Source organism: Anopheles ziemanni, chromosome 2, assembly GCF_943734765.1.
Source record: "Anopheles ziemanni chromosome 2, idAnoZiCoDA_A2_x.2, whole genome shotgun sequence".
Classification (NCBI taxonomy): domain Eukaryota; kingdom Metazoa; phylum Arthropoda; class Insecta; order Diptera; family Culicidae; genus Anopheles; species Anopheles ziemanni.
This window is the reverse complement of record NC_080705.1, coordinates 12,633,243-12,649,329: the sequence shown is the minus strand read 5'-3', so window position 1 is coordinate 12,649,329 and position 16,087 is coordinate 12,633,243. Positions and strand designations below refer to the sequence as shown.

The 16,087-nt window shown below is 47.0% G+C and overlaps 2 protein-coding genes across 2 annotated transcripts in view; one reads left to right on the top strand and one right to left on the bottom strand.

Annotated features, from left to right (window-relative positions):
• Nucleotides 1–643: 643 nt before the first annotated feature.
• Nucleotides 644–2,159, bottom strand: LOC131282724 (glutaminyl-peptide cyclotransferase-like). The gene is made up of 2 exons (XM_058312258.1): nucleotides 1,977–2,159; nucleotides 644–1,894 (listed from the first exon to the last, which is right to left on the bottom strand). Exons 1-2 carry the CDS (start codon nucleotides 2,058–2,060, stop codon nucleotides 956–958), a joined length of 1,023 nt encoding a protein of 340 aa, XP_058168241.1. The 5' UTR covers nucleotides 2,061–2,159; the 3' UTR covers nucleotides 644–955.
• A 662-nt stretch (nucleotides 2,160–2,821) lies between these two features.
• The window catches only part of LOC131293207 (histone acetyltransferase KAT7), a 62,739-nt gene continuing 49,473 nt past the window's right edge, over nucleotides 2,822–16,087 (top strand). The window contains exons 1-4 of the mRNA XM_058321290.1: nucleotides 2,822–2,947; nucleotides 3,016–3,205; nucleotides 3,274–5,288; nucleotides 5,357–5,551. Coding sequence (XP_058177273.1) covers nucleotides 2,930–2,947; nucleotides 3,016–3,205; nucleotides 3,274–5,288; nucleotides 5,357–5,551 — 2,418 coding nt within the window. The 5' untranslated portion in view covers nucleotides 2,822–2,929. The remainder of the gene's footprint in view (nucleotides 2,948–3,015; nucleotides 3,206–3,273; nucleotides 5,289–5,356; nucleotides 5,552–16,087) is intronic.

The following is a 16,087-nucleotide window of genomic DNA, read 5'->3' as shown; positions in this document are numbered from 1 at the left end:
GAAGTCAGTTCAGCCTTTACATGGTAAATATTGGATGTGCGTGAGATAAATTTAATAAGCTGCTCGTCGTTCTCACGTTCTAGATTTTCATCGACGATTGGAAGTTGATGTTTTCGCTGCAATTATTCCGGAGAAGTACTAAGTAAGTAAGGGTAAGTGAAATAACGTAGATTATCGTTACCACGTATAAAATTTATTTCTTCTAGATTAACATTTTTAAAATAATTTTTTTTATCCAATTTCCAACTCCCCGAAACATTTAATCTCATCTATGATACGAAATAAATTTTCTACTAGCTCTTGCAAATGATCGTAAAATTGAAGAAAGAATTGAAACGCATAAAAATGCATTAACATTGTTATACTGACATCGAATGGAAATTATTACAAACTTATTTCAATAGCATCATGATAATGCATGAATATTTAACTATTTTTCTATCGAATGCACGCTTGATAAATCGTAGTTTTATCAAAATGCACGAGCCCTTATTGTTACCCTTTTGCCCTAGTTAATAGCCGTGTCAGTATGTGTAAATGGGGAGCGGAAAGAAAGAAAAACATGCTTCTGAATTTAAACAGCTGCACCATTTTGTATGGAAACACGTGCTTCAAAAACACTTACTGATTCTTTTTTATACATCATTTTAACGGTGTTGTATATTTTTTATTCAACAATCAATTTTACGTCGTTAATACAGTTGAATCAACAATAGTTGTGTATTGCACAATGGTTTCAATTAGTTGTTTTTTCGATATGCTCCGTTTGGTAAAATTTTAAGATTGTGCTTCGTTGGTGTTTTTGTTTCTTCGATTCAAAACTTCAATAAAATCATGGTAATAAAAAAAAACAAGTTACAATTTCACGGGGTGTAGTTAGGTATGCACCATAAGTACATTTTGGACGTAAGCGAATTTTACCTAAACACGTGGCCTACAACTCCGTTTTTAACCGTCACAAGGGAAGGTGAATATATTCCGCAATGAATACGCGGAAAATTCTTATCAAATTGTGCACCGTCGGTAGGTCAACGATATCACCGTTATCCTCCAGCTTGTGCCACACGTCTGGGAATGGGCTAGGAATGATGTGCAGGACTGGGACCCCACGCTGGAGGAACGGAATATGGTCATCCTCGATATGGGCGGTATAGGAATGTGGTTTGAAGTAGGCAATGGTGCGTTGCGTCGGGGATACACTGCTAGTGCTGTAGTTCTCCAGATGGCCCAACTCATCCAGGCGTCGCTCGGCCGACAGCAGCTGCACGTACCAGTTCTCTGTTTCCGCGAAGTAGCTGTAGAAATTGGGCTCCGGGGTGCCGAGCAGATCGAGCAGGACCAGGACGTCCATTCGTTTGAGACGATCTTCCTTCTCCCAGCGTTCCGCCAGGTGACGTGCTCCGTAAATTGAATCGGTGGCACTCCAACTCTGGAAGGCTTCCTCACCATCGAAGAAAATAAACTGCAGGTTGAGATCCTTTTTGTCTTTCATGGTTTCGAGAAGTGGACTGAGGGAGGCAGCAATTGAGAGTAGCATTGCACAAGGCACAGCCGAATCCGTTGCACCGATAAACTTCTGTCCGGGGAAATATTTACTGTCATAGTGGCAGGCCAGCACGAGGTTTCGTTCCGCGTCGGGGTTGACCGAGGCAATTATATTTGTAAACCGCTGCTTTCCAACGATCGGTGCTGTGTCATCAAATTCATCCAAATCTACGGTCCACCCAAGTGCCTTCATCTGATCGATTATATAGTTTTTCACCGTTTCATGGCCCGGTGTGCCGACGACTCGCTCGACGAGCAGTTGCTCCAAGGCCTGCTGTAAATTGTCCATCGGTGCGTTTGCCAGTCTCTGTAGGCCACTCGTGGAAACAATCGCTGGAGGGTGCGTTTGCTGGAAGCGAAAATAATTGAAACGATTCAGGTGATCGCTCAAGGCCGTTTGACGTCAATAATGATATCCAAACGCTACTTACCACCTTCTTTGGGGTGCCAGTCTGGGCATCGGAATGTAGGAACGCAATCACTATCAAAAACAGGAACGTATGAACTCGTGGCATTTTAACTGTATGATTGATATCTACGAGGTGTGATTAGATCCTGCTACGGTTGGGGCCGTACGTTCCTCGCGGATTACAAACGTGCTGATTGTCCAGCGAGTGCGGTCTGACTGCGACTGTTTTTCGTATTTTATGGACGTACTCAATGTAAACAAACAGCCCCGAAGCTAATGGAGCTGAAGCTAATTGCGTCTATTTTTTACCAACAATCCAACAACAACATATTTTTAACTTGATTTTAATATTATTTGGTGTTTTTCGTTTGGGCTATAATGGACATAATTTTGATTTATATAAATTTGTTTAAATTTTCAAAGTTAATTTATTTCGAATATGCCAAAACATTTTTCTACCATTTAGAAAACATTTTCTACCTGCAACTATGGGTTAGTCAATTTAACTAGCAACTTTTATTAATTGTTGCGTGTACTGAAGTTGAATTCACGAAATTTACCGAAAAATTAAATAAAAACAAAAAAAAGCATGCATTTGTCAAACGTTTACCAAACTGTCATCGGCTTGTTTCACTCCCAGCTAGCCTATGGGATGTTGTGTTGTGATGCCGAGGATGGAAAATTGTTTCTCGTCAAATGTTTTGATCGGAACAATTGGCACGGATTTTCCGAGAATTTTAGGTCCGGCCGGTGCTTCAAATAGAGCGATTGTGAAGTGCTTGTGCTGGGCAGTGGAAATTGTTGTGTAAAAAGAGTTATTTAGGTCGTATCGTGGTTCAACGTGAAGCAGAAACCTCTCGAAAAAGGAATTCTGTTGCATTCTGTTGCGTTGAAACGTAAACAACCCTGCTTATGTGAGGTGGAAAGGCGCGGAAACTATTTTGGTGTTTTCGGTTATTGTAAGTGTCTACAGCAATGCCGCATCGCAAGAAGGTAAGCACTTTCATCTTATAAAAGAATAACGGAAGCTTACTTACATTTGATCCTCTTGGCCATCGCAGTCGACAAGCACAACCGAATCCAGCAGCGGTAGCTCATCGGATTCCAGCTCCAGCACAGATTCGGGAAGCACACGCGGTTCGGATTCGGTAAGCTCCAGCAGTGAAAGTGATTCGTCCAGTTCGCAAGAACCAACGCCAAGGCCTGCTAACAGTGGTAATGGTGCGGCTACAAATGCTGCCAGTGGTAATGGTACGCAAATCTATGCCTACTTGACGTTGGTGAAACTGTGACACACCTTTTTGTTTGCTTATTTTTAGCTCCACCAGCGAAAGTAAACGACAAAATCGCTCGTCGTCGCAGTTCGGAAATTGGTGGTGGCACGAACAAAACGGCAAATCCCGCCAATAAACCGGATCACACGATCAAAGATAAACCGATTCCAATCAAGCAGCAGAAGCTTTCGAAAAGTTCAATATCATCTAGCGATGAGGATGATTTTGAGCCAACTGCAAATAAATCACAAAATGCCGGTGGGCAGAAGAAGGGAACCGCAGTCGACACGGGCAAAAAGAAACCGACTGCCGCCGTGCAGGGAAAGGAGAAATCCGGTGGACCTTCAGCGCCACCAATTACCGGAGGTAAAGTTCCCCCGTCGGTTATCAAACAGCAGCAGCAGCAGCAGCACCATCAGAATCCTACTCCCGTCACCAAGGGAGCCGCCAAGGCGAGCACGGTGGTGAAGAGTTTGCACAAATCCAACAACAATGGTACCGGTACAAATTCCGGTGTGAAAAAACCAGGTTCAACTGGAACAGCATCACAAGTCGGTACTGCGTCGAAGGCAAAGAAAAAGAGCATATTTTCGCCCGTAAACTCTTCCGAGTCGGGCGACGAGAATGCTCCGGAAAAGCCGGATTTAAAAGATAGGCGAACGTCGAGTTCCAGCTCGACTAGTGGAAACGCAACCTTACCATCTACGGGGCCTAGTTCGGATGTCTGCGATAAGAATACGCCCGCTTCCGGAACGTCTGCAGTCCCGGCGGCACAACAACGTGGACGAGGCCGTCCACGGAAAGCTTCTCAGGTAGGACAATCCAATGCCGCACAGCAGAAACCGGTCGCACAAGTCAAACCACAGCCGGGAACGAGCAATTCATCATCAAAAGTGGCCACACCTTCGGTTGCTGCGTCGAAAACGGTGAAATCTCCCATCGACGCCCTTTCGTCGGCCACATCCAGCTCGAGCGACACTTCCTCCAGTGAAACGTCCGATTCCGAAACGGAGTCATCCGACGATTCGTCGCCATCGGCCGGCGCAACGGCACAACAGTTGAAAAAAGCAAACAGCACCATGAAGCGACTGCTTGAAAGGACACCTCAGAAAAACGACCCAAAGGATGGCCTGGCGGCGGGTTCGGATTCCGAGACGGAAACGACAAAACAGACGCGAAAACTCACTCGGTCCGCTAGCACGCGCAAATCGAAGCATTTGCTGGGGAAGAACGCGTCCGAAACTGATTCCGATGCGGACAGTGTGAAGCGGTCGGCATCCAAAAGTCCGGTAAAGAAACCACCGGGTGTCCCAACGAAGGGGAAGGCGAAAAACAATATCTCCAACTCGCTGCTGTCATCGAGCAAGCGGACGAACGATAAACCACCGCCAAAGGAGTTGCCCGTCGAGGAGACGCCGGTTGAACGGCGTTGCCCGTTGGAACATTGCGACTCGCTCGGGCACATGGGTGGACAGTTCGAGAGGCATTTCACCCTCGAAGCGTGTCCGATGTACCACAACATGAACGCTGACCAAACGAAACAGCTCCTGGTGGAACGCAAGCAGCGTGAAGAAGAACGGCGCCGTTCGGTTCCGGTGTACGAAAATTCTAAAAAGATACAAACCCCGGAGCAGAAAATTTACGCCCAGAAGATACGTGATATAAGGGCACGGTTTAAACCAACACCACCGCCACCGCCGGCCCCAGGAACCGAGCGTCCGAAACCGCTGCTCGATCAAGAAGGGAACGAAATCGAACCCGAGCCCAATTTAGACGGGATCGTACCGGATTACGATCTTCAGCTGTTCCGTGAGGCACAGGCACTGGCTAGCGAAAGTATCGAGAAGGAGCTCGGTGATATGGTGACCGGGAAGGGCACGAAATACATCTCGATGGGGCGACACTGCATGCAGGTCTGGTACCAGTCGCCCTACCCGGACGATGCCACGCGGCTACCGAAATTGTATCTGTGCGAGTTTTGCCTGCGCTATCAAAAGTCGGAGGTGGGCATGAAGCGTCATGCGGCCAAGTGTGTCTGGCGACATCCGCCTGGTGATGAGGTACAACATGCGTTTTATTCGAATATCATTGTTGAAAAACGTCCACTAATATTGATTATGTCTTGTAGATCTATCGCAAAGGAAAGCTTGGCGTGTGGCAGGTGGACGGGAAACGGCACAAGCAATACTGTCAGCATCTGTGTTTGCTGGCAAAGTTTTTCCTGGACCACAAAACACTGTACTACGATGTGGAACCGTTCCTGTTCTACGTGATGACGCTAGCGGATAGTGACGGCTGCCACACGGTGGGATATTTCAGCAAGGTAAGCTAAATTGGTTTTAACACATTCGAACGGAACTCGAAACGGATTCATTTCTTTGGGAGCGGTTACAATTTATGTAAGCTTATTATTATTGATATTTCTTTTCTAATCGTTATTAGTGTGCTAACAGCTTGTGAAATTCTTCCCAATGCAAGGCTCCAAAACATTGTTCCATTGTTTTTCCATGTTTAATTCGACATCTTGAATCGATCGATCGTTTATTATCGGGGGCAATATATTCGAGTTATGTCCTCATTTAAGAATAATACCAGAGAGCAGTCAAAAACATTTGTTAGCAAGAATATTGTGGTATATAATCGATGTAAAATCTACAGTTTTATTTGAATTCGTCAACTGATTAGAGTAACACTATAGCACATAGTCTATTCGATACGATTTTTATTGCTAAGCTAGTAATTTTTCGTTAAACATTTTATTTCTTTGCTTAATTGGGAGCTGATTTTTCGGGCAAAATTTAAACATTGACAAACGATAGATTGATCGATGCAGGCTCTAATCAACCATTGACCTCATCTCAAATCAACAATGATTCGCGAGTAAGAATAGAATAATTGTTGATTCGAGAGCCCATTTAAACAGGCATTGCTGCTGTTGTCACTTGGTCATTCATCACGATCTCATGAAGTACCTAAGTGTGTACCTAACTTCTTCAACTAGTACAGCTCGGATTCAATTCCTATCTCAAACCCTCTGTAATAAGCGAAGCCGACATTTCCATGAAAATCTTTAATTTCAACCATAAGCTAGTGCGGTCGGGTTTTGGTCATCTCATGCACATATTCTAACCCAAACCGCTGCTGGATTACAACCAAGCCATCTACGATCTTGTTTTGTCCATTAAAAAAAAGAGGTTCGTTGGAAGTTGAAATAAAAAGTAGCCTAAATAGCTGAATCATTTAACAATGTTTTAAAAGATTGTGTTACGCAAGTATCAACAACTGTTGGAACAATTTATTTTGTGAATTAATTTTTAAATTATTGCTTTTTTAAATAACTCGTGTTACCAGGCATGCCAGACTGCATCTGATACCTGACAAAAGAATAACATCCTTAATTACCTGAAACATAATTGTAAGCCTAAAGGTGTACCTCGGCTTGCCAAAAACCTTCGAAACATGCTTCGCGGAAGAAGAGAAATATGGATGACAATGAACCTTGAAACACGAGAGAGCGTCATACTAAAGAGAATCCCTAAAATAGAAGCCAAATCAGATCGCGGGAATGGGCTGGAATGTGCTGGAATGGGATGGAATGGGCTGGAATGGGCTAGAATGGGTTTCAGCTCAAATCATCGCACGATCAGCGTCGTCGCTCACAGCATCATTCTGCTCGTTGGTGGTAGTCTTGAGTTTGGCCAGCGGATGTGAGCCGAAAATGTAGCTACAGCGCCACGAGCCCGATGGCTCCCTGGTAAACGCCCGTCTGCCGAGGTCAATGGCCACGGTGCTTTTCGAGAAAGCGAGAGAGAGTTCATAAACCACCAGAATACAAACCTCTCCTTTTCCCGTCCAAAGATACGACGTCGGTTCCTGTTCCTGCTTCCGATGGTTGTTCACTCGTATCTTCTCGTATCCATTCAACCGGTGCACACTTCTCTCATCCGCGAAACGAATGGCGGAAGTGAAGGTTTTTGCTTCCTGGTTCGTCACACCACAACCCCGTCTCACAACCGGGATCGGCGACCAAAGTTCGGTTACGGAACCGCTTGAATGGAGTGTGGGTTGGTTTCCATCTCCTCGCGTTCGCGTCTCCGATCGAACCCAGTCGTTTGAAAACCACTTTCCACGTACCCAGGATGGACAAGGGCTATGCTGATGAAGCAGGACTGTTTGGTTTTTAATTATTTTACTGCGCTTTTTCGCCTCTCCCTGGCGACTGGGAAGTTTTTCCACGCGATACGAGCCACCGTTGCATCATTTGTACTTCCGATGCGGTCTAAGGTGTGTTTGTATATTTGGTGCAAGGTGTGCAAAACGTCCTCTGGCCTGGACGGGAGTGTGGGAATGATTTATTTGAACGTACTATCCTTAAACTTGGCACCATGGAAGTGCCATTTTTGAGAGCATGGTGTGAATTTAATTTAATTTCAAGCTCATAAGAAAACCCCTAAAAACAATAAAACTATATACAGCTACTTGAACACAAAGGAAAACATTTGGGTACATCAGGAATAGATGCACATTCGCGAAGCACTCGCAAACCATTTTTTCCCCGGGTGCCATTATGCACGCCATCCGTTCCATTATTCTCACCATTTTCGCTTGGCTTAAGTAGTCGTCGACATTTCTCTCGTCGGTTGCGGATTCTGGATTGTTCACCCTTTGCAGAACTATCTTCCTCCTTTAGTTCCTTCCGTTGGGTGTCGTGTGTCCTGGCCGATCGCATATTTAGCACCGGTCAAATCCCCGTAAACGGGGTACGCTTGGCTGGTTCAAACGCGCTGGTTCCTTCTAGTGCTTCTTGTTTCTTTTTTCTCCCGGCCCTAGCAACGTTCTGCATGCAAAATTCTCATCATCGGTATGATGACTTGTGGGTGGAACGAGGTTGGTCCGCTTAATCCGGGAGGGGTTTAGTTTTTCCTCTTTCAATATTGTGTGATACTTTATACTTTCGGTGCAAGCTGGCTTACAACCGATCTCTAGAGGGCCGGAGGGGGCAGAGAGGGAGAGTGACAATCTGTTGTGCATTTGACTGGTCGTGGTGATGGTGGCCGTCGACAGGAGCTTTCCATGGATTGTTGTAGTTGGTGAAATTGGTTTGAAATTTTCCAATTTTCCATTTCCATTCACACCTAGCAGGACCGGACGGCGAAAGCGAAGTGTGCAACCGATGGTGGCGGAATTGTCCAGCGTACGGCGTAGTAGTACCATCTCGAGTGCTTTGTGCATTCTGGGAATCCTTTTTGGAGTGCAAATGGTTGTGGCGTTAAGTAAGATTTTCCCATAGTCTGACATTCCGTTTGGAATATTTCGTACTGATTCTGCTTGAGGGAAAACAACCAATGTTTTCTTTTCAAATGTTTTTTAATGTATAATATAAATACATTAACACTGTTTGTAATATTTGACATGCCAATCTATCAATTTGCATGGATATCAGGATCATCCAAACCGGAGCACGACTTATCGTACTTTATTTATGCTTTCAAATTTACAGCTAACCAAAGCATAAATAAACTCGATAAAACTGTATGCAATTGTTGCAGAAAAATCACAAATTTACAATTCATCATTAGCCTTATTTTATTAGACTTTTGATAAAAAAAAATAAAGTCATACGTGACATTAGTTCCTTTAAATACACATTTTGAATCCTTTCGGTAATGTGTAAAGAAAGGCTCTTCAATGCTTCAAAGATATCTATCCATTTGTGGATTAGAATCCTTAAACCGATCGCCCGACTGCAGATGGTTTAATTCATTTTTGAATCGCTTCAACATCGTTTAACGATCCTTTTCGTCGTGGTGCATCCTTGATGCTATCTCCAACTAGAAGTAGCGGGTAGTGCTTTTCAATGTTTTATGTAAAATATAAATTTATTCCAACTCGTTACTGAAACGGTCAATGGTTTGAGTTCGCCGATAAAGAAAAAAACCCTCCAGAAAGCCTTCGATGACTCGCGCGTACCACCAGGCGCCTCCATCGCTCCCTGCCACACGTTGCGTTACGAAGGCTCTCGAAAAGAGGAGTTTGCATAGGAATGGTGCGATGTTTTTCTTGCGAACTGGTAAAAGGTGTGAATGTATGCAATGAACATGTCGCTAAATGTGTGTGTGTGGGTATGTGTACATCGACGTGAAAGGCCAACCACCGGAAGTGCATAACATCGTACGCGGAAGGCCGAGTTCCGATCTTTCATCTTTGCCGCCTTACTCACTCGCTCGTGTGCATGTTCGGAACTGCACCGAAACCTGGTGCAACAATGTTAGTTACGGATCGGATAGGGCGAATCACCCCATCGTGCATCTCCCAGGACGGTGTGTATATGTACTTGTTTGTGATTGTTTATGTCTGCCTGTCTGCCTCTGCGAGGAGACGCCCGCGTACGTATGTACAAGCGCTCGGGGGAAAAAAAGGCTCGCAACCGCCTTCGCTGGGACCCGATTTGCGCAACGCCCGAACCGGGCATCTGCATCCGGGCGGATGCTGCTGCTGCTGCTGCTGTTGTCGGTCCATCCCGGGGACTGAGCACGGAGCATCGTACGATGCGCTGCAATGATTTGGTCAATGAACTTTGCAATGCGTGGAGTAAATAGACAGGCGAGGAGCGGCCACGGTTGTATCAGGATGCTGATTGCTGGGAGACATAAAGCGAGGCCATTGCGTTGGTTGTTATGGGCTTGACTTTCTTTCCCTTCATGAAAAAAGGGAGTATAGTACTCCTTGTACTGGTTTTTCCTTTTAGCCCCATTTTTTTTCTCCCGGTCTTCGATCCGGCCGGCCCTTTTTTGCTCGTCGCCGTCGTCTGTCGTCTTGGAAGCGGCAGCAGCGTCATCGTTGACCGCACCAGACGTCTGGGGTTAACTTTGTGCAACTCCTATCCCGTCACGCCCTCCCCGCCGTTCACATCCTCCAGTCCTCGTTTGGCCAGGGTTGTTATTTTTCGGGCCCGATCTTGTCTAGACGCAGCCCATACTCTCCGGTGGGAAAGTCAGCACCGTCAACCGTCCTGCCCGAGACAAATGGGTGTGACGTCGTCCGGGGGTAGTGTGGTTCTCTCGGTACGTTGGCCTATCGGAAAAAGAAAAAAGCAAAAACCGCAACACCCAGTTCCGGAACCCCCTTTTACCATCCGTCTGGTTGGAAAGTTTTGTAAAATTTACAACCACAAACTTGCACACACACGCACACACCTAGTCACGTGTCATCTTCTTCTCTCCCTGGCCGGGGAGGGATGCTTCCCGCAAGGACGAACGGTATCGATTATTTTAACAGCAGCAGGGAAGGTTGTATGTTTGTTTTTATTTTGGCTTCTAAGTTGACTTATGTCGTTGATTCCGCCGACGATGATATAAATAAAGCAGAATGTCACGAAAAAAATTGCCCATCGATTTTATTACTTTTACCTCCCACTCTCTCCGGGTCGAGAGCCGGGTTGGGTGGGTTTCCTTTGGTGCGGATCCTTTTTCATTTTTTGTTTCGCGTTTCAGTCTCGCAATATTCTGCGCGTTTTTCTTTCTCCCATCCCTCTCTCTCTTCCACTCTTGTAGGAAAAATAAAAATGCCCCCCCTCCCAACCGCTTCTGGTGCGGCCCGTCTGCCCCAGCCTCCCGCCAGACGGCGGCCAGACTGTTGCAAACGAGATGCAATCAAAATTTCAATGACCCCAAACTCGGTTCGGTGCGGTTCGGTTTTGCTCCGGTTTTCGAACGCGTGGCGTTAGCGCGATCCTTCATCCCGGCCGGCGTGCGAGAGTGCTGGGTGCCCGTGTCCGCGGGCTGAAACGAGGGGTCGGGCGGCGGGACGGGCGGACTGTTTTGACTGCAAGGACGTTGATCGGGAGTGCGAGATGATGGAGTGCGAGAGCGAGAAACCCGCGTAAGGGAGGGTGAGTTTGGGTTTGAAATGGGAAAACGCTTTTTTGGGGTGCCGTTAGCGAGCGCAAAACCCCGTCGTCGTTGTCGCGTGATAGCAGACAGGCTAGCGGGGAGGGTATCGGTGAGGGCAAGAGGTACGAGAAGAGAGAGAGAGATAGAGACAGCGAGAGCGCGCGACAGAACATACGAACGGGATCCTTGATCCTTCGGGCAGCGGAAAGATGGCCAGGGAAATGGGGCGAACAATGGGTGCCGACGACGGGTGGAATGTACATCGACGAGGGCATTGTATACATAACTGCGTACCCGAATCCCTTCCAGCTTCCGGAATCCTTGGCCCTTTCGGCTGGTTCCCGCGCGCTTGTCTCGTTTTGTCATTTTTTGTTCATCTCCTGCCGTTTCGATTCCACTCTTCGTCGTCGGTTTTGCGTCAAATCAATCCGTTCTTCCTGTGTGTGTGTGTTGTTTTTTTGTTGTTTCGCATTCGTGAAGAAGTTCTTCCCTATTTTAGGCCCAAGGATGTACGCAAGGACATTCGGAACGGATGAGAGCAAAAGCGGAATAATAACCGTTTGAAAACGAATAAGATGAACTCAAACCTCCTTTAGATCGCAATTTTCTAAACTAAGTCCTGAGAATTTTCTTTTTGAGATGTCCTGAAGTATATAAGTTTTAGTTCTAAATGAACGAACTAGGGCAATTACATGATCTAAACGAGCGCATAAGAGAATAATTGTAAATAACCATTAAAATTCTAGCCTTTGTTAGGTTTAAAAACCAACTAAATATTTATAGGTTGGCCAACCATAAATTCATTCAACTTTCAAAGTATTTGATGTTTGCGTACCTATTTCTGTCGATAAATAAACAATACTGATGGTATAGCCACTGGATGGATGTCATTTAGCCATGTTGATATTAGTTTCTTACATTTCCAAATCAGCCAATTTCCTCTTCACATTACATCAAGTAAAATCAAGTGTTTCCTTTGATTTAGATAGTCTCATTCTATTTTAGTTACTTACATTTCTATTTGAAATCCATCGTCGAGATTTGTTGTACTTGCAGCATAGTAGATAATTAAAAGAGAAATTAGATGTAGACGCCCCATAAACTCCTCATTATTCGCGTTCAATTGTACAATCAACAGCGAGACGAAAAAAAATATGCAAAACCAATGTTCGAACAAAAAAAAAATAAGTGCCACAGACAGAGTAACCACCTTTCCGCCCCGGTCCGGTTCCCTCTCCGGCGCTGACTGGGTGAAGGTGAAGGACGAGTAGTAGTACGTACGTACGCCCTAGCCGTCGGCATCGCCAGACACGCGCTTGTTCGTTTCGCCTTCTTTTTTGTTGTTGTGTCCAATTTTTGGGCTGTAGTCACAGACAGAGAGCAGACCAACAAGTAGAAGCGGGAAAACATGCATCCCTCATCGGGTAAAGTAAATAACCACCCCGGGGCGACTCCCATCGCAACCCGGTGCTCTCCCGGTGCTGCTAGAGAATCCTTGCAAATCGCCCTGCGGGTCCTGCGGCACTGGTATCCATGTCGGAACGGAAGGATACAGCTGCTGCTGCTGCTGCATTGTGGCTGTGTGTGGCCAGAATTGCGCGCCTTATTCCTGGTGTTTGTGTGTGTGTGTGTGGTTGTGGAGTTGACTCTGGTTATCCTCGCCAAGAGATGATGACGGCATCACCACGATCCGGTTTTTGGCCGGTACGCCACACACATATATTTTGTCTGCACCGGCCAGCTGGGCCAGCGAACTGTCTGTGGCGTCCCTCGGTGTACATAGGTTCGCACACGTCCACGCAGAGTCAACTAGTTATACGAAGGTGTGTTGGTTTGGCGTTGCAAAACGGTTGATCCTTGTTGCTCCCAACCTGATGGAGGTTTGATACTTGCTCTGGGTTGCGGAATTCTTTCTCTTTCTCCGGTGTATGTAGCCAATTGGTCATGGTGGTGGTATCGTTCATCTCTCAACGCTGAGGTTTGCCAGACGGGGATGAACCCTCCCCCGAGGATCCTGGGATGTGCAACACAACCGGGGTCTACGTTCTACGAGGTTTTTCCGAGCTGGTTTCCCATCTTTGCGTACGATCTGTTCACATCTCACTGAAAGGTGTGTGTTTGTGTGTTGGGGCTTTCGTTCTTTCTCCATTCAGAACCAGACTCTGACAATGGCTGTTGCTACCTCCGCCGGGTGTACTCTTCTTATTGTGTGTACTACAACTACTACCACATCCGGTTGGCGTCGGTAACAAGGTAGACGCACCCCACGCTCTCTCTATGTGGCGAGCGTTTGTGTTTGTGACGCAACGGTTCCGGCATGCAGACTCCAGACGAAGGACACGTGTGGGTATCCTGCTGCTGCTGCTGCTGCTGTTGGCAAGACTTCCCGGCAAACCAAACGACCATGGGGAAGGTCAACGAGACTCGCAGACTGCCCTAACCACAACCATCGATGCTGCTGCGGGACTGGGGGCTTTGATTGGCTGGCTGGCTGGCTGGCTGGCTGGCTGGTAGAAATTCGGTCATTGCCCTTTCATTTCTGCGGCGTGTCTGCCGACGGCTGGCGGTGGTGTGTCTGGCGACTGGCGAACCCCTAAGGATGTTGGCAGCAGCAGCAGCAGCAACAGACGGATGGAGGATGAGAACGCGTTTTCCCGGGCCAAAGTCGTGCTCCCGAGGCCATCGACGCCAGGGCGAGCATTTTTGGCACGGGCGTTGCTGCCATGCCCATACCTCCCCCCTCAACTCTCTCTCTCCCCCTTTTCCTCAAAACTCCCGAGACTGGCGGGAACTATGGGTTTTCCGTGGAATAGAAAGGAGAGATTTACTCCCGGAATCGAAAGCGATGTTACTCCTGGTCGCCGGCCGGCGGAGGATAAAGAGGACATTTTTCCACCCGAACCATCCGTAAAGTTGGGGGAAGGTGGGGGTGGACAGTGCCGGGTGTTTAATATGTATATATTTAATAAACGGTTGATAATATGGTGATGGGGGTGCCGGTACCGAGCAAAGAGAGATCAAGAGAGAGCGAGGGAGGGTGTGTTTTGTCGATGCTGTATGCGACAAGCCTATGTCTAGGTCTGGCGTCGGTCGTGGGAGTCTGGCCAAAGGGCGAAACACTATGCGCGCGTTTGAACTCATCCTCATCCTCAATGGAAGCCAGCGAATGGCGCGCAATGGAAACGCATCGTAGATGCTGCAGGGATCGGGTCGGTTTGCTGTGTCCGCGGTGCGTTGGTCTAGCCGCTGGTTCCGCATATGGCGAACGGTTTGAGACAATCCTGCGCGAGCCCACTCTGGGTGAAAGAACCTTCGGGGGTGGCTTGAAGTGTGGGCAACGCTTTTCCTGTTTTTACGACGCGAACACGGAAGTACTAGACGCGGATAATGGAAGCCAAGGCAGGGGTGGGGGCGGGCGGGGGTCGCACCAATAGGAAACCGGGATAATAAAATTTGATGCCGCACCGATTCCCACTCCCCCCCCATTGCGTCCCATTGTGTGAGTTTATGTTTTCCCGCGACGGAACGACGGATCATTCCAGACGACGATGGTGGATGAGCGCGTGGCGCGCATTATATTTCGCCGGCTGTCGGTAGACTAACAGTTATACGCTTTTTTTTCGCTACTTCTTGATTCACTTCAAACCGCGCGAGACTGACGGGCTGGCCCGGGGAACTCTATGCGGACACCCTTACCACGCGCGATGCTCGAGTCTGTCTGTCGCAGTTACGTCTGATTTGGTACGTGTTTGTCCCCAGACATAGGGGACATATGCAGGACAGACCCAGTGCGTTGAGCAAAAAAACCAGAGCAAAACCTGACGGTGGAGGTCGTTTTCTGTACGCATTCGATCGCGTGCGTGTGTGCTTGTGTGTATGATTTTCGTTTTTTTCACTCCTCCAAAGCTTATGCTTCATTAACTGCGGGTTGTTGCAAATAAATGTCCGCACGTCCCGCACACCAAAGCGGCTCCACCGGAACTGTCTCGTCGCACCAACGCACAAGCAAATGCCAATTAGCTGATTGATTTGGGTTCCTCCCACCCACGGCCAACCACCCACCCACGTTTCGTGTAAAGGATGGCGCTTACCGCGTTTTGATCAAACGACGCCCCTACCACGAGTGCAGCGCTCTTGCCATCGGGGTCTTTGTTCCGCCACACCGGGAGATAAAACACACACGCACCCAGGATGCCACAGGAGTGATGAACTGGTGGTCACCACTGGGTGCAGTTTGGCAGTTTTGAACGGTGTTTAGTGCAACGCCAATGGATGCTCCGGGACACTCCCGGGCTGTGTGGGTATGTGTGTGGGTGTGAACCGGACGCGGAAGGCTCGTCCTCCGGAGTGCAACGACTTGCCGGAACCGCCGGTCGATCGGTACCTATCTTAACCACTTGTCGCTTTGTTCTTCGCCATTGCCATGGCAGCTCCGATGGTAGTGTTTAAGGTGCAAACTAGTTGAAATAATTTGGCTAGTTGTCTAATGCGCACATTCGACGGTCGGGGACGCTTCGCTTGTACACTTCACGGCATGATGAAGGGTCGAACTCAAGTGAATATGGTGAAGGGGAAGATTTCTAATTATTGTTACCAATTATTCTGCACCTAAGCCACCATACGTGGGGGATGAAAATATGCTATTCTCGTGCTATTTTACTTACGAAACCGAACAAATCATTTTTACTGTACAACCCCAATTGTGGTTGTGAGTACAAATAGTTTAAAGTAGATAATGTCTACATCTGTATAATTTTTCAATAAAATTGGTTGCTCAGAGTTTCTGTTTTGCTATGCGATTATTTTATTTTCTGAAAATAAATTGCAAACTGTAAATCAAAGTATCAAACAGCTTTTTAAAATTTTTTAAAAGCTTTATTTTTGACCATTTCGAAACTATATGAATCACTTGTGTGTGTGTGTATTTTTTTAAACTCTAGGATTAATTTTTATCTATCATAGCAAAT

Excerpts from the sequence above, each read along its gene's own strand:
- LOC131282724 (XM_058312258.1), bottom strand. The coding sequence starts at position 2,060 with ATGCCACGAGTTCATACGTTCCTGTTTTTGATAGTGATTGCGTTCCTA. Across the intron at positions 1,895-1,976 it reads CTGGCACCCCAAAGAAGGTG|CAAACGCACCCTCCAGCGAT; the intron begins GTAAGTAGCGTT and ends TTTCGCTTCCAG.